Below are 27,149 nucleotides of genomic sequence, written 5' to 3' on the forward strand. Positions count from 1 at the left end.
TTTTGTAATTTGTACGCCTTGTATAGCTCTTACTCTCTATATAGAGAGAGCATGAATCACATTACACCGATGTAACTTTAAAAATTATTATGTTTTCAACTGAATAATATTTTCTTAAAACTCATTGTTGGACTGAAAATTCCTTTCACATAGATCACATATGTAAAATTTCAAATTAATTGAAAACCATTTGTTATTTCATTCATATAGATAAAAATTGACATAATATACTAAAAATATGAATCATTTGATTACCTTCTTGTTGTTCAATTTTGACACAAACAATCTTGATAATATGTAAATATAATTCAACGTTTGGAATAACAAAAATCACATTCTATATCAAGTTATAAAAATGGTGTAATAGTTGTTACAATTATACCAATGTAATTTGATCCATCCTCATATGCGTGTGACTTAAAAAAAGTGGTTGTTCGATAATGCGTGGAGCTTTCTTAGGGGTTCATCTTTTTGTGTGTAGAAGGGGTATTTGGGTTAAGATCATTTCAAGAATCGAAGAATCTTACTTAGATGGATTGCGCTTGACTGTGATTGTGGTATTCTTGGCCTCCTAACTTAACTCAGGCATCTATTGTTGGAATTTTAGGGGATCTTTATAAAATACCAATATCCACCAGGAATACATTATGTTAGATTATCAGGAAGAGTGTTAGGAATATTTGGGTCCATTATATTTGATCAAACAAACGCAGCGGAATCTGAATTCGTAGGTGATTTCTGATCTAAGTGCTCTTCTTAGGACATGTTACAGAATGCTAACAGCGTAACCAGTGACTTCATGGTTCTTTTAAGGCATACGCATATGAGGAGGAGATGAAAAAAACTTAACCTTTTTGCTTCCCAAAAAAATCATGGGACATTTTGCTGTTACAAGGACAAAAAATTCAAAAGGCACTTATACCTTGACTACATTTGAACTTCCATCATTTTCTACCTGCAACAATCTTATCGCTATGTAGGGGTGGGTATACAAACCTAGACTTGCATACCAGCTCGTTAACATGACGGATCTTACAGATAACAAACCTATTTTTTAATCCACAGTTATATCAAGTTTTCGAGTTCCTCCTGTTAAATCCGTGAACCTAGCGGGCTTTATCTATGGACTCGAGGACTACCCGTGTGACCTGCCTTAGTCCAATGTACAAGTGTTGTTTATTTGTTATGTTAAGATTTTGATCTTTAATTTAGTTTGTTATTGTTAATATGTTATATTTACAATGTTGGCATATTCTAGTGTGATAGATTTTAACTTAAAAAATGAAGTCAATTTTTTCTTCTACATTTTTCAATTTTAAAAAAATATTTTTTGTACCATATTTTTATTCTTTTCAAATTACTATTTGAGCCGCAGACCAACCCATTTATCTGTGGGCTTTTGGGCGTCAAATATGAACCCTAAAAAAGGCATATATTTCATGGATTGAACTTATTTTGTCCATTTAAATGTGGGCTTCACGGGCTTGGCCATAAACGGGTCGGATCGGTTTGTATATCCACCCTTAATGTCATGTATTTTGAATTTATATTATGTACTAGTTACAACAATCTTATCGTGATATATATTTTTTAATTCACATTATCTACCGGTTGACATTTTTTTATATATTATGTATTTTAAATTTACATATGATATAATAATAATAATAACTTAAGATAGTTACTATTAAAAAATATATTTCAATAAATTTTATATTATTTTATTTGTATTGTCTATTATTCATCAAATATTATACATGATAAAAATTTGTCCTATAATTAAAGTATTTGTCGCAATCTCTTTTCCTTATTGAAGTGCATATCAAACATCAGTTTGAAAACATTACACTAATATTTGTTATATCTTTGAAAATATTATACTGATATTTCCTACATATTTCCTAAAATCTTGTAGTAATACTTCCTACAAAGAAGATGAATATAATGATTAAAATAATAAGAGGTAGTTGTGTAATTACACTAAATCAAACTATTTCAAATTAATTTTATTGATTTGGCTTAACTTATCAAGTTTATTAAGTCAAATTAATGCGGTGAACACCATTTATAACCTAGCAGGATTACTCATTTGTTTTTTTGGACCAAAGCAGGGTTACTAATTAATGAGTGAAAAATACCTTAAAAAAAGATTAATGAGTGAAGAAACAAAAATAGAATAAAATCCTAAAGACATAGTATGTCGACTAATCTATTTAATTTCGGTCAAATACTGAATATTGAAATAATTTGAATACGATCTTATGTTTAAATTTTTGCTACATTTGTATGAAAAGAAAAACATAATTTGTCATCTGAAACCTCTAACTAGTGTCTCAATTGATAGACATACTTTTCATTTAAGGGAAATAAATAAATAATAAATAATTAAAATTGTGCATAGAATGAAAAAGGAATAGAAGAATTTCCGTGCCTTGATTTCAAGTCACTTTTTGCCCTGGGATTCAGTTTGCGCTGTTCCGATTCATCTACGTATTCCGATCGACCCGACCCGACCCGACCCGTTTCACGAACTGATAAATTCCCAACCATTCTCGCTCTCTCTGTTCATCTTTCTCTTTCAATTCACATTCCCTCACTACTACTCTTCAGGTATTCTCTCATTTATTTATTTATTTATTATTATTTTCTTAAAAAATTAAATTTCGTTGCTTCGCTTTTGCTTCTGAAATACGCACCAATGGTTTTTCTTCATTCCTTCAATTTGTCTTTTTGTTATATGTTTTCGTTTTTCGCTTTTGAATTGTTCGATTTTTATCGTTTCTGCGATCTTTTCTGGATTTATTGTTATTTTTTGTACCATATTTCGAATTTCTATCTGGGGTTGATGGTGTTTGTTTGTGCATTTGTTTCAGGTTTCGTTTTTTTTTTTTTGGATTCTTTGCTTGATTTTGTGTCATATAAATCTTGTTGCTACAGTGAAGTAAGTTCGTTTTTACCTCATTTTGGAGGAACTTAAACTGTTTTTCACGCCTTTTTTTTTTGTTTTGTGATTTTTGTTAAAATCATTCAGTGAAGTTAGATTATTTCTTGTGATTTGTGGGATTTCATTTTTTTTTGGGACGAATGGTGAATATATCTTTCAATTATGAGTTTTTTTTATTATTGTATTTTATTTTATCGAATTAGCTATTATGCTTTCAGTTCAGTGTGATTGATTGGGTTTAGTTTCCGTTACTGTTGCTTTTCTTTGCATATTGTAATTGGTTTTCATTTGCAACCCTACAATGTCTTTCTTTGCTTTACCTTAGGGTTTATTTCAGTAATTTGTGTATGCCTCCGACTATGGAGATTTGATTTGGAAATTGCATTAGTTCTTTTATTGGTTTTTCGTTCAATCTGTGATCTCTTAATGCTTTATCCTTTGCCATTGATAGACAAATACCTGTCTAGTTGGCCATTGCCTTTGACTAGAACCTGTTTCATGAGGTTTCTATACTACCATGCTAAAAGCTTTTGTATATCATTGTTTATTAAAATCGGAGTCAATGTTTTGTAGCTTAAATATTTTGTTGAAATGGGTACAAAACATCAGCATTTTTTCTTCATTATTATGTTTGGTGCTTGTTTGGATTTTCAGTTTTTTTCTTATGTCTTTTGGTGTTCTTGATGTAAAGAAATAATACTATTTATTGTGTGAAAAAAGTTTAAACTTTTGGATTTTTATATCATTTTGAAACAGGTTTCTTGATGCTGTATCAGAGGCTGAATTTTTTTGACTTTAACTCTACAGAAGTTTTTCTTTGTTTCTGTTAAAAAAAGTTTTTTTTCTCCTTTTTTGCTCAAATAAGGTTGTTTTAAATGGTGCAAGGCTTTAGATTTCCCCTGTTAAATTTTAGAGTTGTACTATGCACTGGCTTCTATTCATTTAATTATTGTTTTACAAATTGTAAATGAAGTAAGTTATTTGGAATATTAGAAAATGTGGATAAAGTACCCTTGATATGTTTGTTATGTGCGGTGCAAGCTCAAAATTATTTCTTTGGCTAGTCTTACATGATGGAGTTCTTTGTCTTGCATTTTTAGAGAATGTTATGTTTGGTGTGCCATATATGCTTGGAACAATTTCTTATGACTAGCTTGACTAATTTTGGTGGAAGGAAGAAACCAATTTTTTGTCACAATTTTCCAACATTTGTTATGCTTTGTTTCATATGGTTGGAGGTGTAAGCTCCTTAAAGGAAATCTCCTTGCTATACTTTAGGTGTTTGGCTTCTATATATAAAGTGTAAAACACATGCTCCTTCAAAGGGCTTTCCCTTGCATTTATGTTGATGGTTTGGGTTTGTGTTGTTTTGCTATGTTGATATCTTTTGTTCTCTGATATTTGATTTTTCTTTTTCTTTTTTCTTTTTCTTTTAAGGAGGATCATGTCCTTGTATCCCTTTGCATTCTTCTCCATTTTGTTCTATTGAATTTATTCCCATTAATTTTTTTTGTTAAAGTATATTTTTACATTTGCATGATCTGAAGTTTTTATTCCAGTAATATTTTCCATTATCTACTTTGCAACCATTTTTCTGTTAAATATGTTGGCGTAAAGTGTTTTTTGTGTATTTGAACTTTTTTATGTGCATAAGTTACTTTCATTTATGTTTATTACTTTACTGTTTTATGCAATATTTCATGATTGCTCTATTTGATTTAAAAACAGGATATGGCAGAGGATATGAAAATTGATCATATTGTGGAAGTTCCTGATACCCCAGATAGAATAACTGTAAGGCGTGATGATCAGAAATATTTAGGTAATCCTGAGAAGAGGGGGAGAGCTTTTAATGCTGCTGATGAAAAGAATAACCACAGTAACTTTATAACATTGTCCCCATCAGAGGAATCTTATCCTTCTCAAAATGCTCCCATCTTTAGGAGAGCCCAAACTGATGGAGCTGAAAAGATGGAGAAAGGGAAAAGTATAAGCTCCAAGGTTCCTTCTAAATCATCTCATCGTGGTATTTCTATTTTAGATTTGACTGAAGAGAGTGGAAAGTTCCGACATCCGAAACCAGCTTTCTCACATCGTGGATCAAGAGATAATGCAACTGAAGACAAGAAAACACTAAAAGCAACTAATGGGAACTCTTTGTTGCCAATCATTTCTGATTCTTCTAATACATCTAGAAATGCCTTAACTGGAAAGTGTAAACTAGATATTAAAACACTTCCAGGTACTAATATATCTGTGGACCATGGCAAGGGTATTTCTCTGTCTAATGATTCTCAATCACAAAATGAAAAGGAAGTGTCGTTGCCTCCTCGTGTTTGTACCTCTCCACGAGGTAGAGGGCACAAGAGATTGGTACGAAATGGGTGCATTTCACCTCATAATATTGCAACAATGGAAAAACAATTAGCAGAACAGAGCAACCACCAAACTAAAGATGCTGAACAGAGTCATACTGGTCATTCGGTTTCTAGCAATACAGTGTCACCGGTTAGTGTTGATGACTTAGTTGCTGAAGAGAGAGGCGATGGTAGAGGGAAAGGAAAGGAAATACTTGTTCATCCTTCATCTCATAATAGACTGACTTTTCGCACTGCTGCCAGGTAATGTGACTATGCTTCACACATTGAAGTGCTTTTTAGTTTTAGTGAATGACTTGGAGTAATATCACCTTTTCCTGGTAATCTGGAATCAAGAGTTATATATGATTTAACTGCACGGAAATATTTAATTATATCAATAAACTGTTTGTAGCTTGATAATTGACTAAGTAACTAATGTAAAGGCTGTAGCAACCTAGTGAATCATAATAATGGATTGAATTTGAATCTAATAAATTAAGAAGAGAAGGCTATCCAATATGCTCAATATTTTAGGGGGTTTGTGTAATTATTTCTTTTCTTGGTTTATTTGTTTATTATTTTTTTATCTTTTTATTTATTAGAAATTGGTTCTCTGGATTTCATGAAGTCCATGTATTTAATAATGTCTTTGACTGTGGAAGTTTCAATTGAATGAATTTGATTTTAACTTTTGGGGTTACAACAAAAAATAAAATGAGACTTTGTTCTTTCATTACTTTTTTTTTGGAAGGCGAAATATATATTATATTATTGATTTAGATAAAACAGTACAAGTGGTACTGAACAAAGAAAATACAAAGCACCTCTGGTGCTGCCTCCCAAACTAACCCATCAAGAGAACATCACCACATAGGTTAACCAAAGGACTCCGATATATTAGAGGACCAATGGTTGAAATTACTGTTGAAACCTTTCTCTCTAGCTTTTATCCAAGACCAAGCTGTAAACATAGCCTCCTCCATGACTTTAGAGTAATCAAAAGGTTTTCCTTGAAAGATCAAGATATTCCTATGGTGCCATATGGTACTAGTTAGAGCCACCCACCACCCACACCATCTGCTTTGATTTATATTAACACCAAATCCTTCACAAAATTGAGCTAAATGGCTTGCTGGGGAAGCTGGAAGAGGTCCTACAGCCCTGACCCATCCCATGGATTCCCACCACAGGGGCATAATCCTTTTACAGTTAAAAAAGAGGTGACCCACTTCCTCCTGCTCTTGACCACAGAGAGGGCACCCTTCATCTTGGAGAAGCACACTTCTTCTTAGCAAATTACCCTTAGTGGGTAACCTGTCCTTAAGAAGTCTCCAAGTGAAGACTGCTGCTCTTGGAGGAACTTTCAACTTCCAAATTAATTTGAAGATGCTGACATCCGAACCTGAGGCATTGTTGTTCATCATTAATCTATAAGCTGACTTGGTGGAGTACACACCACTAGATTCAGCTTTCCACCTCATAGTGTCCTGCAAGTATCTCTGGATAGGAATAGAATTAATCTCCTCCATAAAGTTGACTGCCAAATCATTTTCATGGTCAAATAAATTCCTCCTCCATTTAAAATCCCATCTCCAGCTATCTTCATAGAAGGTCCCCATTTTTGAAATGATACTATGCTGCTGTCTGCTAATCATATAGAGTGAATTATACTTCTGCTGCAGATTGAATTCTTCCCCTAACCAGCTGTCTGTCCAGAAGTGTATTCTATCACCCCCACCAACACTCCATGCCATGTTTTGATGAAAAATGCTGTGCTCAGGCTGGTGATAAATCTTCCTCAGATCCCTCCACCAATATGAGCTTCCCCTCTTATCTCTGCCCATCTGGAACTGATTCCATCCTCCATATTTGGAATTTATGATTCTAACCCATAACTGCTGCTGATCAGTAGCTAATGCCCAAATCCATTTGCCCAGCAAAGCTTCATTGAATTTAGGAATATCTTTAATCCCTAAACCTCCTTCCTCCCTAGGTAGGCAAACAACCTCCCATTTTACCCAAGGGATTTTCTTGTAGTCCTTATCTCCCCCCCACAAAAAATTTCTCTGCAGTGCTACCAATCTATGAACTACCTTTTGGGGGATCTTGAAGAAGGATAAAAGATATATTGGTAGAGCATTAAGGACCGAATTGATTAGGGTCACCCTTCCTGCCATGGATAAATTTTTCTGCGCCCATTTAGATAATGTGGATTCACATTTAGTGATCAAAGGCTCCCACACAACCCTGCTTGAGGGTTTAGCTCCAACAGGAATACCTAAATAACAGAAGGGGATTTCCAATTGTCTACAATTCAGGGTTTGAGCAGCCTGACTTATCCAATTGACCCTACCTCCTATAATCCCAAACTGACTTTTAGCATAGTTAATCTTCAGACCTGAAGCCAATTCAAAACCTCTGAGCATAGCTTTCAAAACTAAGACATTCTCCCAAACAGCTTCACCCACAAAGACTGTGTCATCTGCATATTGTAAAATATTAGTGGGTTCCTTTGTCTTCCCAACCATGTAACTTCTGTGTAAGTTTTTCTGAATTGCTTCCCTCATCAATCCTGTGATGCCTTCTCCAACTATATTGAAAAGTAAGGGGGCTAAAGGATCCCCTTGCCTCAAGCCTCTAGTAGGAGCAAACTCCTTTGTAGGGCTACCATTAACGAGGGTGGAGATGGTTGCTGAACTGAGGCAGGTTGAAATCCAGTGTCTCCATTTGGGACAAAATCCCATTCTTTGCAGCATGTAGTCCAAGAAACCCCATGAGACTGAGTCGTAGGCCTTTTCAAAGTCCACCTTGAAAACCATAGCTGGCTTTTTACTTCTACAAGCTTCCTCAATCACCTCATTGAGAATTACAATTCCATGAAGGATGTGTCTGTCTTTGATGAAGGCTGTTTGTCTCTCATCAATAAGGTCAGATATAACATTCCTCAATCTATTTGCTAATAACTTAGCTATCACCTTGTACATACACCCAATCAAGGAGATTGGTCTGTAATCATCAAAGGTCTGAGGGTGTTTAACTTTGGGAATTAGGGCCAAGAAGGAAGCATTACTGCCTCTAGGGAAGCAGCCATGCACATGAAATTCATCTATAAATCTTCTAAAGTCAGTTTTCAGCACTCCCCAAAATTCTTTAATGAAATTGAAGTTGAAACCATCGTGTCCAGGGCATTTGTCCCCACCACAACTCCACACTGCTTCTTTGATCTCATGATCCAAGAAAGGGGCAATCAATTCCTCCCTCTGCCTTTGATTAATTGAAGAGAAATGAACTCCATCAAGGGTGGGTCTGCGAATATGCTGTTCAGTGAATCTGCTAAGGAAAAACTTCACAGCTTCATTCTTAACTTCACTGGGGTTCTGAACCCATTCACCCTGAATGAGAATTCCATGAAGGCCATTACAATGTCTCCTGAAATTTATCACTTTGTGGAAGTAAGAAGAGTTGCTGTCCCCTTCTTTTAACCATTTAACTCTAGATTTCTGTCTTAAAAGAGATTCAAAAGCAGTTGAAGCCTCCCACAACTCTTGCTGCAACTCTCTCTTAGCCTTAATCTCAACCTCGGACAGACTTCTATTAGATGCTATATCCTCCACTTCATTTAGCTTCTTCTGGATTTTGTGAATCCCCTTATCATTGACAAACCCAGAGTCTTTACTCCACTTCCTTATGGCCTCTTTCAGATATTTCAACTTATTTTTTAGCACAACTCCCCCCCAGCCCCCCTGCTGAGCACTACTCCAAGCCCTCCTTCACCACTCTTTGGTAACCCTTTTGCTGTATCCACCAATCAGCAACCCTAAAAGGTTTAGGGCCCCAATCCAGCATCTCAGTTTGCAAGAGGGTAGGACAATGATCCGAGAAATCCCTTGGGAGAACATATTGACAGCAATCAGACCAAATAGACTTCCATTGGTCTGAAACCAAGAATCTATCAAGCCTACTCTTGACACTTCCATTAGGCCTAATCCATGTGAATCTGCTACCAACACACTTAATCTCCTGGAGTTCCATATCTGATATCCACTGATTGAAATCTGAAATGCTCAAGGGATCAGCTGTTCGATTAGAAGAGCTAATTCTTTCCTCCTGGCTTCTAATACTATTAAAATCTCCTAAGAAGCACCAGGCACCAGGGGAATTAGAATCTCTAAGCCGCTTCAGATCCTCCCAGAGAGCTCTCTTCCCAGCAAGGTCACACGGGGCATAAACATTCACAAGGAACAGCCTCTGATTGTTTGTAAGCCACCTGCCTTCAAGCATTAAAAAGTATCTACCTTTCACCCTCCTTTCTACTTCAAAAACAGAATTATTCCATAGACATAGCAGTCCCCCAGCAGCCTGTACAGAAGGTACATTGTCCCAAGATGCAGATGGGTCTCCCCATATGGACTGACATATACTTTTATTAAAGCTCTCTTTTTTAGTTTCTTGGATACAAACAATATCCACCTTATGCTTTGAGATAGTCCTTCGAATAGCTGTCCACTTAATCCCCCTCCCCAAACCTCTGGAATTGTATGATAGGATAATCATGTAATCTGTTTTTTACAACCCATCTCAGCTGCCACCATATTATCTCTATTCTCCATGTCTAGCATAAGCTCCTTGAACTGTATCTCATCTCCCTCAAAGCTGAGGCCCAAATCTCTTACTAAAGCACACTGCTGTTCTATGTTATCCTCTTGGGTTGAAGGCATACGGTCTGTTTTTAGATAATGGGCTTTTCCATGACTTAGAGGTACCTCCTTTCTTCTAACATAAACCTTTGTGGCTGACTTAATTGGGCCCTTTTGCTTCTGGCCCGTTTCCCCCAAAACTTCCTTTATATCTTGTTGACCAGATTGTAGGGTGACTGTGCAATTAGGCGTGTTAGTCCTATGCATGTGGTCATCCTCAAGATGTCGAAGCACCTCACTGTCCCCCTCTGTGCCTGTGTCTGAGTTTCCTTTATTAGCCATATAAACCAGTCCCGTCTGCCCCTCATCACCTATAACGTTCTCTGAAGATTTTGCTACATGCATGCTATCCCAGTTTCTTCTTTCCCTTCATTAATAAAATCATTGCTATTCAGAGTAATGTGACCGTTGTGGGGTTCGGGAACCACACCATACGAGGTGTCTGAGTTTTTCTTTCCGTTGACCACGTTGGAGTGGTCCACGTCATCCGTGTCGCTGTTGGACCGGTCCAAAGCGGAACGACCAAGGGATTTTATCCAATGGTCACGACGAGCTTGGGACGAACGAAGGTTGTTGCAGAAACCATTGTCCATGTCGGCAAAGCCGCCGTCACTGTCCTCGCTGCCGGAATGGCCCCCAGGAGTTCCGTCTCCGGGAAAAGCTGGAGTGTTTGGCTGCGTCGATAGAGGTGATGGCGGAAACCAGTTACTGTTCCGATAACTCTTCATTTTCGCCCCTATACCGCTCGTATCCTCCACCACAGTGAGCTCGTATTCCTCCCCGTCAATGGTAGCCCATAAGTTTTCCTGAAAGCCCAGACTTCGATTTGTCCGAACAAGAATTCGTGCCACATCCATCCGTTTACGTTCTTCCACATACTCGTCGACCTCCACCATCTCCCCGATACCCTTCAACACCTTCTGCATATATTCAGGTTTCCACACAACCAGCGGAAGACCCCCTAACAGAATCCATGTGAGCCTGTGAGTTGGTCTGATGTGTGGAGACCATTTCTGAAGGTCCGTTATGGGTGTGGAACCGTTCTTCAGTTCTTCGTTAATCAGTTTGGCCGCATTGGAGTCATCCATATAGGGGAGAATAACCCAGTTGTCAACCCAGTAGCAGGGGTAGATTTCGTGATCAATCACCCACCTTAACTCTTCTATCTTTTCGAACATCCCTCTATTCTTCAATCTCCCCACCCATGCCTTCTGGAGCCATTCACTGTCCGCCATGTTTGAATTCAAAACCACCGAACTCTGTTTTTCTTTGTTGATACCCTGAGGAGCTTCCTTCATCTGATGTAAGCTTCCTTCACCAAGTGTCCCGTCCTTAACCACTTCCAAGTATGAACGTGGTCTATCACCGTAACAGGGACCTCTGTTCTCCTGCTGCTTCCCCTTCTGCTTCTCCTGACTACCCACCACTTTCTGTGAGGACTCTGCATCTGAATGTGCTCGATACACCTTACCCCTGTCAAACCTTGGGCTGTTGACAAACAGTTTCATTCCATCAATGAAAATGTTGTTGTCCAAATCTCGTTCCAGCTTCTTCACATCCGTCACATCTTTGAACCTGACGAAGCCGAACTTGTGGCCTTCCTTATTTTTGTATTTGGGAATAAAAACTTCCCACACTCTACCCCATTTCTGGAAAATCTTCCACAGATCAGTCTCCCTTATCCCTACAGGGAATCTGGAGAAGTAAAAAGTGGTGACATCTTTATGATTGCTCCAACGCATGTTCCTGTATCGCAGCTGTTTTCCATTTCCAACCACCCTGCCTCGGTTTTCTGCTGCGTTATTTTTCCTCCTACGTGATACCTCTACCCACTCTTCATGTTTGGTGGTCTGATCATTAACATCCTCGTGTCCTGTACTCCACGTCACTGCAACATTCCTATGGTAACTGAAACCTTCCGCTCTACTATTCCGTTTTCCTTCTCCGATAGGAGATGTCCTCCCAGCGTACCTTGATGAAGGAACACCACGATGAGAAGACACCCTCCTCCCACTTTCTCTCTTACGCTCACTCTCTCTGGTTCTCTGTCTGCCTACTCTCTCTCTCTCTCTAAGCTCTCGTGGTCTCACTCTCTCTCTCAAAGTTCTCTCTCTCTGTCTATGTCTCCTCACTCTCACGCTCTCTCTCATCTCTCAAAGTTTGTTTTGGTTAAATTCTTTCTTTCATTACTTAAAATCAAAATGCATGCAAGTGGTTCATTTATAGAGGTAAAAAATTTTATCATAAAAAATTGTATGTTTATTGAGTCGATATAGTATAAATCTCTTAATTATTGAAGTTGGATTGAGTTGTTGGAACTTCATAAAGTTTTTGACAGAGGAACATTTTATTAGAACTTCTGAGAAAAATAACAAGTCAGAGAAAACTCTTCCTCTAGCATTATGGTAATTCTGATTGTCCTAGTATTTGGGCTTAGGGCTAACGGCTTGTAAGGTGAGGAGTGAGGACTGCCCAAGCCTTATAAGGACTACATTAGCCATATCTCTAGTCGATGTGGGATCTCAACCCACCAAGGGCCGACATCCTGACAAATCACTCAGCTTTTCTGGTCAGCCCCACTATAGGCATTACGCAGCCCTTGCGGTAAGGATTGCCAGTTTTGCAATCCTATTTCATAAGTTTGTCAAATATTTTGTTAACCAGGGAATCATTGCAAATTCTGTTGGAGGTATGAATACTGTCATTGTGCATTGCAAAGCTTTTTTTCTTTTCTTTTTTATTTTGCTGGTTGTTAAAAGCCAAACTTAATTTTGACACGTAATGTTTGTAGAATCATTATGGAAAGTAAAAAGACATGACATTTACTCATATATAATTGTCAGATTGTGTACATTTTTAAATTGGTTACATCTTGTTTCTGTTTCTTAGAGCATTTAATTTTCTTCAGCAGCCCTGTGACCAATTATGAAGAGATCAATGGTCCCAGTAATGCTATAAGAAATCCACTTCAATACTCTGGGGGCCAAGGTGGTTGGAGAACTACACATAATGAGAGGAATGCTAATCAGCCCTCTAATGATGTAAATGGGCATCATTCAAGGAGAAGTGATGATATTGGAAGATTTAATTATAGACAGAATACAAACAGAATGGACAGAAGAAACACTGGGAGTGGTCAAAGCAGCAAGCATGTACATGTTTCTCAATCAGATCATACAGCTCAACCAACTTCTGTGTTCATTCCATATGTGGACCAGTCATCTAGAGCCCATCCTACTGCTGACATTCTGACCAAAAGGCAAAGGAAACGTGAATCACCTTCAGGGATTATGTTCCTCGGTTCAACTGGGGAATCATCAAGCTCATCCCAGAACCCTGAAGTGATTGAGTTGTTATCTACACCAAGGGGTTCATCAAACTCATCCCGGAGCTCTGTCTTGGATCATGAAGTGGTTGATTTGTTATCCACACCAAGGTATGCCAACAGATCATCTGAAGATTTAGATGATAATGACAATAGCTCGGAAGCTCGGGCACGGCAAATGGAAGCAGATGAGAGATTGGCACGTGAACTCCAAGAACAACTGTATCATGATGATCCTTTTGAAGGCAGAGGGGTTGGTTTTTCTTTTCTGTATTGTTTGCTCACCTTTTGTGAGGTATAGTTTAAGCATATGTTTCTTATTTACAACAACTTTATCACATGTTGATTTGCTGCAGATTGATGAAGATTTAGCATGGGACCTGCAGCGTGCAGAGGCTCTTCTGCGTACAACTATTGATAGCCACAGCATGAATCAACCTGTAACTAAACCTCTCTCCTTCTCTGATTTTAATATATTGAAGAGAACTCCCTTCTATATAAGCAAAGGTTCTTGTGTGATCCACAAAATATTGTGTTGTTAGAATGCTTTCTTTTATGCTGCAATGCTAAAATTTGTTCTGTATATAAGACTCAGATCATTTATGGATGGTGGAATTAAAGGTGGAAATGTCTGGCCTGCAAGGAACTTGAAAGCTACATATGCCATAACCTTGTATTTTTCTTTCTTGGCATAACTGTACAGTTCTCTACAATTGATCTATAATGGGCATAGTTTAATGTTATCCTTTATCCATATTGTTGATAGGATGCAAGAAAAATAGTTAGAACTCATACTTTAAGTATAATGGATATCTTATTGCTTAGTCAGTATGCTGTTTATTGTGTGTAACCCTCCCCTTCACTCACACAGTAGTTAGTGGGATTAATAGATTAGTATCTTGGAACCTTGAATATGTTCCCTATTTCTGGAAAGTATGGGCTATATAGGGAGAGATAGTAATTGATAATTGAGTGTGTGTATATTACTAATCTCTGTTTTAATTATACAGACACAGCTTCCAAGGGCAAATAGACAGTCTCGCACACGGTTTCAACAAAACCCTTCTAGAAGGAGAGCTATGGCTCAAGCTTCTTTCTCTAATAGAATGTCACAGTGGAGGAGTCGTTCTACAAGTCGGACCCGGGCACCTAACACATCATCTAGGGGAAGAGGCCCCCAGTTTCCTTTGGATATGGACTTAGATATGGTATCTTCTTACCACTTCCCCTCTGTTCTTTTCTTGTTTCTTTTTCTATTTTACTTCTCTTTGCATTTCATGATAGCTTTGTAATGTAATTTTTGTCCATAACTTCTATCTTCCTCACCAAATTATTATATATCATGAACTTTTTCTTTTGTTTAATCTCAACATAAAAGTGTGACTCTTTTAGCTTACACTACTTCTTGTATGTCAGAATTTTTATTGTCTTTGAATTTTTAATTTTGTATTGGAATTAGGTGGCATTTCATAAGTATAATTTTAATTTTCAATGGCATGTATTTCTCCTGTGCAGAGACTTGATATATTGGAAGCTTTAGAGGATTCAATAGGGGATTTCAGCGATATGGGAATGGCTGATGACATCTTTAATGCACGTCGTGATTTCACTGAGTAAGTTTATATTGAATAATTTATGCGCATAAGTTATGCTCCATTCTTGTGTAGAATGATACCAACAAAAAGGTTCTTCTCATTTCCTCATTTAACAAGGTGGTCTCCAATTCTAAAGATTGCTGGATATCAGTATTCTCATTCTCATTAATATTTACATTTTGAATTTTCTTTTTCTTGTAATGAATGTGGATGGAAAATTGTAGAAACCATTGTGCTTGACAACTAAGAAGTGATTTTCACTTTTCTGCAATAAGATCAAAGAGTAAGTATAGAAAAATGAACTGTATTTTTCTATATTTGAAAAAGGTACAATGGCGTGTATAAATAGGGTTTCAAGACTGATTCCGTAAACTAATTTAGAGCTAAAAATCAGGAACCAAAATCCCTATAATTGTTGTAACTAAGAAAGGAAAGAAATAATAGCAAATCCTAATTATAGATGTACAATCAGAATTGCAAGATTCTGTCTAATTTCCGCAATCATCTACACTCCCCCTCAATCAGGGTGATAGATATCTATCATTCCCAGATTGGTTCTGATGTCCTCATATGAGCGTCTTGGAAGAGCTTTAATTAGGATTTCTGCTGTTTGGTTACATGATGGAACATGGGTAACAACTATAAGGTCTTGGTCAATTTTTTCCTTAATGAAGTGTTTGTCAATCTCTACATGTTTTGTTCGATCATGGTGAACTGAATTTTTGGCCATGCTTATGGCAGCTCTGTTGTCACAGAGTATCTTCATTGTAGAGTTGGTGGGAATCCTGATTTCTTCCAACATCCTCTTCAGCCAAATTTCTTTGCAAATGCCTTCCATGTGCCATGGCTCTTAGTTCGGCTTCTGCCCTACTCCTGGCTACCACGGACTGCTTCTTGCTCCTCCAAGTTATCAGGTTCCCCAACACAAAGGTGCAATAATCAGTAGTTGATTTCCTGTCAGATGCACAACCTGCCCAATCTGAGCCTGTATATACAATGCCTTTGTTTGAGTTTTTCTTGAAGTAGAGACCTCTGCCTGGGGTACCTTTGAGGTATTGTAGGATTCTCCTCACAGCTATCTCATGAACATCTGTGGGATTTGACATATGGCGACTTGCCATACTTACTGCAAAACCAATATCCGACCTGGTATGTGTCAGGTAGATTAATTTTCCAACCAGACTTTGGTACCTGGTTTTATCAGCTGGAGCACTATCATCTTCGGAGCTATTCTGGTTGGCTGGTTCTATAGGGGTGTTGGCTTTGCACCCAAGCATCCCTGTTGCTTGAAGTAGATCTAGGGTGTACTTCCTTTGAGACATATATATCCCATGCTTTGTTGAGCCATTTCCATCCCTAGAAAGTACTTAAGCTGCCCCAAATTTTTGACCTCTAATTCTCTTTCCAGAAAACTCTTCAAGTGATCGATTTGGTTATGATCGTCTCCCGTGATTACAATGTCATCCACATAGACGATAAATAGTGTTACCTTCCCTTACAATGAGTGTTTAACATTGTGTGATCTGACTGACATTGGGTGAACCCCTCTTTCTTGACAACTAGGGTCAACCTCTCAAACCAAGCTCTCGGAGATTGCTTAAGACCATACAATGACTTCCGGAGTTTGCATACCTTATTTGAGGTGCTGGTTGCTTCACAACCTGGAGGAATCTGCATGTACACTTCCTCTTCCAACTTGCCGTTTAGGAAGACATTTTTGATACCCGCTGTTTAAGGCCAATCTAGGTTTGCTGCCAACGACAAAATAACTCAAACTGAGTTGATTTTGGCTACTGGTGCAAAGATTTCTTCATAGTCCACCCCATATGATTGGGTGAATCCTTTTGCCACTAACTTGGCTTTGTACCGGTTTATACTACCATCAGCATTGTACTTGATAGTAAAAATCCACTTGCATCCAACTGGTCTCTTTCCTTTAGGTAGAGTAGTGATCTCCCAGGTGTTATTCTTTGCCAATGCTTGAAGCCCTTAATTCACTGGTCCATTCTGGATGTTGGAAAGCTTCCTGAATGTTTCTTTGGACATGAGTGCTATCAAGCAATGGTACAAAAGCCTTGTATCCTTGTGATAATTTTCCATAGGACATATATTTTTCAATGGGGTGTTGAGTGCAGGTTCTCACCCCTTTTCTCAAGGCAATAGGCATATCCAAGTTACTTGTATTAGTATGAATGGATTTAGAGTTACCTGTGGTAATTTCATTTTCAGGAGCCTGGTCAGATTCATGGCTTTGCATTGGAACTGTGATTGGCTCTACCGCCTTCTGGTTTCTCCTTTTTCTAACGTAAACCCTCCAGTTTTGGTCTTGACTCCTTGGTTGAGCTTCTTCTGGCTCCGCAGAAGCAGTTTCTGTTGGTACTGCTGATGCAGTTTCTTCAATCTCCAGTTCTGCAGGAGCAGTTTGTGCAGTCTCCAATGGTGTAGCCATCTCATCCTTTTATGAGTCTAAAAGTTGGAATTCTGTTATGTCAGTCAAAACTGACATCTTCTCCCCCTGAATGCCAACTTTGGGATAGTAAGGCTGATGCTCGAAAAATGTCAAATCCATTGTATGATAGAATTTTCTGGTTGTGGGAGAGTAGCACTTATACCCCTTTTGGTGAGGTGAGTATCCTAGGAATATGCTTTTGATGGACTTGGGATCAAGTTTACTACGGTGCGGCTCTAGGTTGTGAACAAAAGCTGAACAACCAAACACTTTCATGGAAATTGAGGTGAGGATTTTGCTGGTTGGGTAGGTGGTCTGAAGGACTGTGTGAGGGGTGTTGAAATTAAGGACACTAGAAGGCATTCTGTTTATGAGATAGGTTGCGGACAATACAGCTTCTCCCCAAAATTGTTTTGGTACATTTGTGGCCAACATCAGTGATCTCGTTTCCAGTAGGTGTCTATTTTTCCTCTCTGCCACTTCATTCTGTTGTGGAGTGTCTACACATGAACTTTGATGCACAATTCCATTTTTTTGTAGGTAGGAATTCAGCATGGAATTATAGTATTCACGACCATTATCCGTTCTCAGCACCTTAATGTTGGGTTGGAATTGTGTTTGCACCATTGTATGAAAAATTTCAAATATTCGTCCTACTTCTGACTTTTCCTTCATAAGAAACACCCATGTGACTCTTGTGTGGTCATTGATGCACGTCACCAACCATCTAGAGCTGGTAATATTGCTGGCTCTTGATGGTCCCCATACATCACTATGAATTAGCAAGAATGGTTGGGAAGGTTTGTAAGGTTGTGGGGGGTAAGTGCTCCTGGTATGCTTGGATAATTGACTAGTTTCACAATGAAAATTTCCTAGTCTTTTATTGAATAATGATGGGAACATTTTTTTCAAATACATAAAATTTCGGTGGCCTAACCTATAGTGCCACAACATTACAGACTCTTTGCTTTTTGAAGGGATCACTACACATGAATTAGCTTTGGGTTTGTTATTGGAATCTTTAACCTGAAGGAGATAGAGCCCATCACATTCTTCAACACTGCCAATCGTCTTCCTCGACCACAAAATCTGGAAAACACACATTAGGGGAAATTTTAGTGACAGTTCAAATTGTTTGTCAATTTGATGATAGACAGCAAGTTGCAGTCAAGTTTGGGTACATAAAGTACTGAATTTAGAGTGATATCTTCTGAAATCAAAACTGAACCTTTACCAACAACTTTTGAGAGTGTACCATCTGCTATCTGAACTGTAGCGTGATCGTGACATGAAGAATAGTTGTCAAAAACAGTTATGTCTACAGTCATGTGATCTGAAGCTCTAGAGTCTACAATCCAGGATTTTCTTTTCCCTTTGGAGATGTTTAAAGCATGTGAAAAATTACCTTTCTGGGCTACTTTTGTTGTACTAGTAGGTTTCCCTGTGCTAAACAAGGTTTGTTGGAGAAGTTTTTGCAGGGCTTCCATTTGTTCCCTGCTGAAGGGACTTGGATCAGAACTTACCTCCATCTTGAGAAGTGTTATAAGCTGTGTTGCCTCTGGTTTCCTTATTCCGGAATGACTTTGCATCTGGTGGTTTACCATGGATGTCCCAGCAGGTTTACTTGGTGTGGCCTAGTTTCCTACAATGATAACACCAGGGGCTGTTCTTCTTCTGTGGTGGACGGGTCTGATTCCCTCTTGCTGCCAATGCTGAGTTTTCAATGTATGGGGTTGGCGCAATGTTCCCTAGCATAAATTTTCTTCTGCTCTCTTCTCTTCTTACTTCTGAGAATACTTCCCGTAATTTTGGAAGTTCCAAGTACTCTTCCACGTACTTCATCAAGGTCCCTATTAAGCCCCATAGAAATTTGTAGATTCTGTCCTTTCCCACCATCTCTCTGTATTTCTTCTTGTCATCTGGACACTTCCATTCTATTTCATCGTAGGTATCCAATCGCTGCCAGTATCTACTCAAGGTGTTGGAAAATTCAGTGACTGATTTTTCTCCCTGTTGCAGGTCATGGAGCAGGCTCTTGATCTCAAATATGGCTGAAGTGTTGTCAATATTTGAGTATGTCTCCTTCACCGCATCCCATATCTCCTTTGTGGTGTCATAATACATGAAGTTCTCCCCAATTTCATTTGTCATCGTATGAGAAGCCACATCACCAAATTGTTTTCCAGTTGCTATTTTTGAAGGTTGGGATCCCCCTTTTCTGGTTGTTTGGGGTCACCCAAGATATACCTTTCCTTTCCTTTTCCTTGGAGGAAGATGTGAATTGACCTCTCCCATTGGATGAAGTTTTGGCCATTCAGTTTGTGGCCTGTGATAGGGAGAGCAATCCCTTCAGGTGAAGCTGGTTAGCAGCATGCCAGTCTCCCCATTGGTTACGTTTTCTGTTTTCTCCCTTTCCATGGTAGGGCCAGTGATAGAGACAGTAATAATTTACAGTTACCTGGACAGTTAATTCACCATGTTACTAGTGGACCCAAAATATGGCGTGTATATTCTAGAAGGGGCAAGAAGGTAAAAAGTGGCTGAGGTTGTTACCAATCATGAGGTGGCAGGGATGAGGGAGCAGCACTCTTTCCACAATATAAGGAGCAGTCAGTTAGAGAGAAAGGACATTCTGGATTGTAGCTAGATTTGGACAGAATAGGGTACTCTAGTATCCTATAGGAGCTTAGCTCTGGGCCCTTCATTGGGATTGTTACATTCTATTCTCTGTATTTGCTCACATTTCATCAATAAAGCTCTTTTTCCCTCATATATTTCATATCTGTTACTGTTTTATTGAATATTCCACTGTTGGTACATAACAAACTGGTCCGACCTGCTGGATACTCTTGTCCGGAAACCAGTGAATGCCCCCAAAGAAGGTTAACCACACTGAGTTCAAGAAAATGGAAGCAAAGGTGATTGCGTTGGAAAGCGAGATGTCAGAGGTGAAATCGACGTTGTTAGACGTCCAGAACGCGGTGAAGGCTAGCCACGAGAGTCTCATGGCTATGTTTGAACGTTGTTTGAACAGAACACTGCAGGAGGAGGAGGGTAGCGCGAGTGGCGCTGCGAAAGATGGAACACCCAAACCACCACCAAGAACGGACGGCTTTTCCGGAATCGGGTTTCACAACTTAGTGATGCGTTGACAGAGTTCCGTCAATCCATCAAAAAAGTGGAGCTATCATCCTTCAATGGCGAAGATCCGGCCGAATGGATTTCGTGCGCTGAAGTATACTTTCGTGTTCAGGGAACGTTACCGGAGTTGAAGGTGAATCTCGCTCAGCTATGTATGGAGGGAGCTACGATTCATTTCTTCAATTCTCTAATCGGAGAAGATGAAGATCTGTCGTGGGAGAAGTTGAAAGAATCCTTGTTGAGCCGATACGGTGGTCACGGCAACGGCGACGTATATGAACAGTTGACCGGTTTGAAACAGAAGGGGACGGTGGAAGAATACATCACTGAAGTTGAGTACCTAACAGCTCAGATTCCAAAATTGCCTGACAAGCAATTTTTGGGATATTTTCTTCAAGGATTGAAGGCAGAGATTAGAGGACGGGTTCGAAGCTTCGTAGCAATGGGAGAGATGAGTCGCGCGAGACTGTTACAGGTAACACGGGCAATAGAGATGGAGATTAGTGGTGGAAATGGGTCGTTTAATAGTCGGAGTCCCAGATCTGAAAAAGGGTCACACCGATCCGGATTACATGGAGCGGGTCGAGAAAACTCAGATTGGGTTTTAGTGAAGAATAGAGATGGTGGGTCGAAAGGGGGTGCCAGAAGCAATTCTGTTGGGCCTAGAGAAGACAAAACAGCCCATGGTGACAGGAGGAGGAATGGGCCTCGTGACCGTGGTTTCCAACACTTATCCTACCAAGAGTTGATGGATAGGAAACAAAAGGGCCTCTGTTTCAAGTGTAAGGGTCCTTTCTCTCCAACACATCAATGCCCTGATAAACATTTGAGAATCCTTCTTGTTGACGAAGGTGATCCGGCGGAGGACGGTGGTCAGATTCTGGCAGTGGAAGTGAGCGAAGAGGAGAACGATGAGGTAGGAGAGATGAGCTTGCTTCACTTGGATCATATGGCTAATCACACCCCTCAAACCATACGATTCCAAGGTGAGATACAAGGGGTTCCCGTGCTCGTTTTAGTAGATAGTGGCGCCACACACAACTTCATATCACAGAAGTTGGTAGGGAAAATGGATTGGGTGGTGGAGAGGACTTCACAGATGCGGATTAAGTTGGGTGATGGGTTCCAAACCATGACTCAAGGAGTTTGTAGGAAGGTGGAGTTAAAGGTTGGAGGTTGGGAAATTCAAGCAGACATGCACTTGTTTGAGCTAGGAGGAGTTGATGTGGTACTTGGGGTGGAATGGTTGAGGACTTTAGGAGACACCATTATGAATTGGAAGAAGCAGATGATGAGTTTTTGGAGTAATAAGGAGTGGATCACACTACAAGGCTTAGGGAGCACCAATGACTCCATGGTGGCTCTACAGAGCATTCTAAGCAAAACTGTGCAGTGGAGAGAAAAGACTCTATGGAGTGTAGAGAAGCAGGGAAGTGTAGAGCTGGGGTCACGTTTGTCTCCAACACAAAGGGCAAGTGTTGACCAAATATTGCAGAATTATGCTTCAGTATTTGTAGAGCCAAAAGGACTCCCACCCATCAGAAGTAAAGAGCATGCCATTACCTTGGTTGAAGGGTCTGGTCCTGTGAATGTGAGACCCTACCGGTACCCTCATCACCACAAAGATGAGATTGAAAAGCAAGTTAGAGAGATGTTGTCCACTGGTATAATCAGAGATAGTACCAGCTCCTTCTCAAGTCCTATGATCTTGGTGAAAAAGAAAGACAACACGTGGCGGATGTGCATTGATTATAGAGCCCTCAACAAGGTAACAGTCCCAGATAAATTTCCCATTCCTGTTATTGAAGAATTGTTGGATGAACTACATGGTGCTAGATTTTTTTCTAAATTAGATTTAAAATCTGGATATCACCAAGTAAGAATCAAGGAAGAGGATGTATACAAGACAGCTTTTCGCACTCATGAGGGGCATTATGAATTTTTAGTCATGCCTTTTGGCCTAATGAATGCACCCTCGACATTTCAGAGCCTCATGAATGATGTCTTTAAACCCTTGCTTAGGAAATGCGTACTAGTTTTCTTTGATGATATACTAGTTTATAGTGTTGATTGGGAAGCCCATTTGGAGCATTTGCAAACTGTTTTGCAACTGTTAGCAGTACATGGGTTAGTAGCCAACAAAAAGAAGTGTCATTTTGCTCAACACACCATTGAATACTTGGGCCATGTCATATCCCAAGCTGGTGTAGCAGTGGATCCTAGCAAGATTGAAAGTGTGATTCAATGGCCAACCCCAATGAATGTGAAGGGAGTGAGGGGGTTCTTAGGGTTAACTGGCTACTACAGAAAATTCATCAAACATTATGGCAAGATAGCTAACCCATTGACTGAACTTACCAAGAAGGATGGGTTCAAGTGGGGAGAAGAGGCTCAGAGAGCTTTTGAAGAGTTGAAGGGGAAGCTTACTACAGCTCCTATACTAGCTCTACCTGATTTTAGCAAGGAGTTTGTCATAGAATGTGATGCCTCTGGTAGTGGAGTAGGGGCCATATTGATGCAAGATAAAAGACCAATAGCTTATTTCAGCAAGGTTCTGGGAATAAGAAATCTGTCTAAGTCTGCATATGAGAAAGAATTGATGGCAATGGGTTTAGCTATTCAACATTGGAGACCCTATCTTCTTGGAAGAAAATTTATTGTCTCAACTGATCAAAAAAGTTTTAAAGCAGTTGCTACAGCAAAAGATAACCACTGCAGAACAACAAAATTGGGCTGCCAAGTTGCTTGGATATAATTTTGAAGTTGTTTATAAGCAGGGCAAATTGAATAAGGGGGCTGATGCACTCTCCAGAATGCATGAAGGGATGGAGTTTCAGAGTATTACAACATTTTTACAATGGGACCAGACACAAATAATACAAGAAGAGGTGCAGAAAGATGACTACTTACAGCAAGTGGTTGCTGATTTGTTGCAAGACCCAACAGCTAGGCCTGGATATGTATACAAACAAGGAGTATTGATGTATGAAGGCAGACTAGTAATCTCAAAGCAGTCAGTTATGATTCCTATTTTATTGAAAGAGTTTCATAGCACCCCACATGGAGGACACTCAGGATTCTACAAGACATACAGGAGATTGGCAGCTAATGTATACTGGGTGGGAATGAAGGGAGCAGTGCAAGAATTTGTGAGGAGCTGTGATACATGCCAAAGACAGAAGTACTTAGCTGCATCACCAGGGGGCTTGTTGCAACCACTGCCCATACCTGAACGCATCTGGGAAGATATCTCTATGGATTTTATTACTGGCCTGCCAAAATCTAAGGGATATGAAGCTATTTTTGTGGTGGTAGACAGATTAACCAAGTACTGTCATTTCATTCCTCTAAAACACCCCTACACAGCTAGGAGTTTGGCTGAGGTGTTTAGTAAGGAAATAGTGAGATTGCATGGCATTCCCTTATCCATAGTGAGTGATAGGGATCCCATTTTCATGAGCAATTTCTGGAGGGAATTATTCAAAGCTCAAGGCACTCAGCTCAAAATGAGCTCTGCTTACCATCCTGAATCAGATGGTCAAACAGAGGTAGTGAACAGATGCCTAGAGACCTACCTTAGGTGTTTCATATCTGACCAGCCTAAAAGCTGGATGTCATGGTTGCATTGGGCTGAGTACTGGTTTAACACCTCATTTCACACATCTACAGAGCATACCCCTTTTGAATTGGTATATGGCAGGCCTCCACCAGTGATGGTTCGGTGGGCACAAGGTGAAACAAGAGTTGAAGCAGTGCAAAGGGATTTGGTAGATAGGGATGAGGCAATCAGGCAGTTAAAAAGTCACTTACACAGAGCACAAGATAGAATGAAGGCCCAAGCTGATAAGCACAGAGTTGACAGAAGTTTTGAAGTAGGGGAGTGGGTTTTTGTGAAGCTCAGAGCTCATAGGCAAAATTCTGTGGTTACCAGAATTAATGCAAAACTTGCTGCAAGATATTATGGACCATATCCGATTGTGGAGAGGATTGGAGCTGTAGCTTACAAACTGAAATTGCCTGTAGGGTCCAAGGTTCACCCCGTGTTTCATGTATCCTTATTAAAGAAGGCTGTAGGACAATACAATGAAGGTGAAGAGCTGCCAGATTTGATGACAGAAGAGCAAGGTGAGGAATTTGAACCTGAGGCTTTGCTGGCTGTTAGAAATATACAGAAGCAAGGAGAAGTAGTAAAACAGTTACTAGTCCATTGGAAAGGAAAAACAGTAGAGGAAGCTACTTGGGAGGACTATGTTATGCTCAAAAGCCAATTTCCAAAGTTCAACCTTGAGGACAAGGTTGCAGTTGAAGAAGGAAGTATTGATAGAGACAGTAATAATTTACAGTTACCTGGACAGTTAATTCACCATGTTACTAGTGGACCCAAAATATGGCGTGTATATTCTAGAAGGGGCAAGAAGGTAAAAAGTGGCTGAGGTTGTTACCAATCATGAGGTGGCAGGGATGAGGGAGCAGCACTCTTTCCACAATATAAGGAGCAGTCAGTTAGAGAGAAAGGACATTCTGGATTGTAGCTAGATTTGGACAGAATAGGGTACTCTAGTATCCTATAGGAGCTTAGCTCTGGGCCCTTCATTGGGATTGTTACATTCTATTCTCTGTATTTGCTCACATTTCATCAATAAAGCTCTTTTTCCCTCATATATTTCATATCTGTTACTGTTTTATTGAATATTCCACTGTTGGTACGTAACAGCCAGCGCTGGGTTCAGGGAAGTATTAGATCGAGCTCTAATACCATATAGAAAAATGAACTGTACATTATAGCTGTACAATCAGAATCGCACGATTCTGTGTAATTTCCGCAATCATCTACAGTAAGGACTGGGATATGGTATATGAATCAAGCCGGACAAATGTTTCCCTTTCTATTTGTTGACGTAGAAGATTATTTTGTTGCTCCTCAACCAAAATGGTCGAATGTTTATTTTAATCTCTAAAACTAAGCTTCTTAACTTTACATTTGTAAAATTGAGAATAGTAAGCATGACTTAGAAGAGTTTGTGTGTGTGTGTGTGTTGCGGGGGGCGGTAGATGAGACAAACAAGCCATAATTGAGGGGAGGAAGGCAACATAGAAGTTCTTCGTTCTGTATATGAAGTAGTATTCTACATCTTTAAAACACAAGTTTTTTGGCCGTGCTAGGACCCCCGTACTGTACTCTGTTTTGCATGTGTTTCTATTCCTTCATATCTTAAATTTGTTATGAAGTTCTTGGGTATGGTGGCTTCACAATTGTTTCCAGAAAGCTTTTATTTATTTTTATCTCTTTTGTGTAAAATTTAATTTAAGGTTCATGCCCTCATGCAGCGCTGATTATGAAATGCTATTAGCCCTTGATGAGGGAAATCACCAGCATACTGGTGCATCTGCCAATCTGATCAATAGCTTGCCGCAGTCCACCATCCTGGTAATTCACTAGTGTCTAGTGAAATTAGTTATCCATTTTTAGGATGAACCCCTAACCCTGGTTAGCTTTTTACCCCAACCATTCATGTTCTGTTGTCTCAGTCTCAATTTCAGTTTTGGGGCTGGGAGCCCGGTGACTGGTGAGAGCAGAAAATACGGGTTATGTGTAATTGGGACCAATTTTTATTCAATGCTGATATATGTTTTCATTCATTTGCCAGACTGACAACTTCACAGATGCATGTGCCATATGTCTTGAGATCCCTGTCCAAGGAGAAACTATTCGCCACCTTCCTTGTTTGCACAAATTTCACAAAGATGTGAGACCATTAAATGAATATATTTGTTTTTTCTATGCAAAAATTGTAAAATGCTAATTTGCATTATTCTGTTATGGCAGTGTATCGATCCTTGGTTGCAGAGGAAAGCATCATGTCCGGTGTGCAAGTCATCCATCACCTAATTTATTTTGGGATTTAAATGGTTAGTTTAGGGTGCTGGTGTGTGTTATCTCAGCCACCTCATTGTCTTTCAAGGTAAAAAGAAAAAAAAGGTGAAATTGTAATAGACATGCAACTCAATGCTCTATTTAATCTGTTGATACATTAGATATTCAGAACTGAATATAAAGTTATATAACAAGCTGCAAGTTGGTAACTTTCAATGTGCTGATATGCTGTTACTGTCTTTTGAATTATGATTAGTTCTGGGACATGAATGATGCATGTCGGGAAAACTGCTCTGAATCATGGTGTGTAATTGAACTTCTACTGTTGGTGCTAATGAGGAGTGTCTGCAAAGGAGAGGCAACTCTGAAGGCCGTATTATTTCTTAACATAGATGGCCATTTAGGAATCCTAATGTCGAGATGTAAACCAATATTTAATATTGTAATTTTATTACATCAACATTTTAGCTTGCTTGTCATATTTAACATTCTAAAGACAATTGTTAATATACTTTCTCCCCTTTACCTCCCTAATAACTCTATGTTAATTGTCGTTAATAACTATCAATTTTCATTTTTTACTTAATCTCCCAAAAAGTTATATTAAACATTTAAATTTAAAAAAGTTATCTTAATCTTATGTGGAAGTATGTTCATAAAAATTTTCATATATATATGTATATTCGAGTAAAATTCTTTGTATTGCAATGTTTTGGTTTGACCTTTCATAAATGGAGATAGAATAAAGTGACCATAATAAAGA

General features: G+C 39.1%; 1 protein-coding gene across 8 annotated transcripts; it reads left to right on the forward strand.

The window, feature by feature from the left end:
• The first annotated feature begins 2,335 nt into the window (after positions 1–2,335).
• On the forward strand, positions 2,336–26,893 carry LOC100796218 (E3 ubiquitin-protein ligase RLIM). 8 transcript variants are annotated; one of them, XM_006605664.4, is made up of 10 exons: positions 2,348–2,610; positions 4,673–5,565; positions 12,910–13,579; positions 13,683–13,766; positions 14,337–14,534; positions 14,842–14,939; positions 25,840–25,939; positions 26,160–26,258; positions 26,339–26,421; positions 26,643–26,893. In XM_006605664.4, the coding sequence occupies exons 2-9, from the start codon at positions 4,676–4,678 to the stop codon at positions 26,399–26,401; spliced, it is 2,202 nt and encodes a 733-aa protein (XP_006605727.1). In that variant the 5' UTR covers positions 2,348–2,610; positions 4,673–4,675; the 3' UTR covers positions 26,402–26,421; positions 26,643–26,893. The 8 variants fall into 8 exon arrangements, 5 of the variants coding, with proteins under 5 accessions (XP_006605728.1, XP_006605729.1, XP_006605727.1 ...); XR_005890437.1 differs by having other exon boundaries at positions 2,351–2,610; positions 26,339–26,491; XR_420264.4 differs by having other exon boundaries at positions 2,388–2,610; positions 26,339–26,474.
• Positions 26,894–27,149: the final 256 nt, after the last annotated feature.

The sequence above is a fragment of the Glycine max genome, chromosome 20 (genome assembly GCF_000004515.6).
Source record: "Glycine max cultivar Williams 82 chromosome 20, Glycine_max_v4.0, whole genome shotgun sequence".
NCBI lineage: Eukaryota > Viridiplantae > Streptophyta > Magnoliopsida > Fabales > Fabaceae > Glycine > Glycine max.

What these genes read in the sequence shown, in the direction of transcription:
- LOC100796218 (XM_006605664.4), top strand. Translation starts at nt 4,676, where the DNA reads ATGGCAGAGGATATGAAAATTGATCATATTGTGGAAGTTCCTGATACC. An exon ending in ACTTTTCGCACTGCTGCCAG is followed by an intron (nt 5,566 to 12,909) that starts GTAATGTGACTA and finishes AATTTTCTTCAG; the next exon opens with CAGCCCTGTGACCAATTATG. An exon ending in ATCCTTTTGAAGGCAGAGGG is followed by an intron (nt 13,580 to 13,682) that starts GTTGGTTTTTCT and finishes GATTTGCTGCAG; the next exon opens with ATTGATGAAGATTTAGCATG.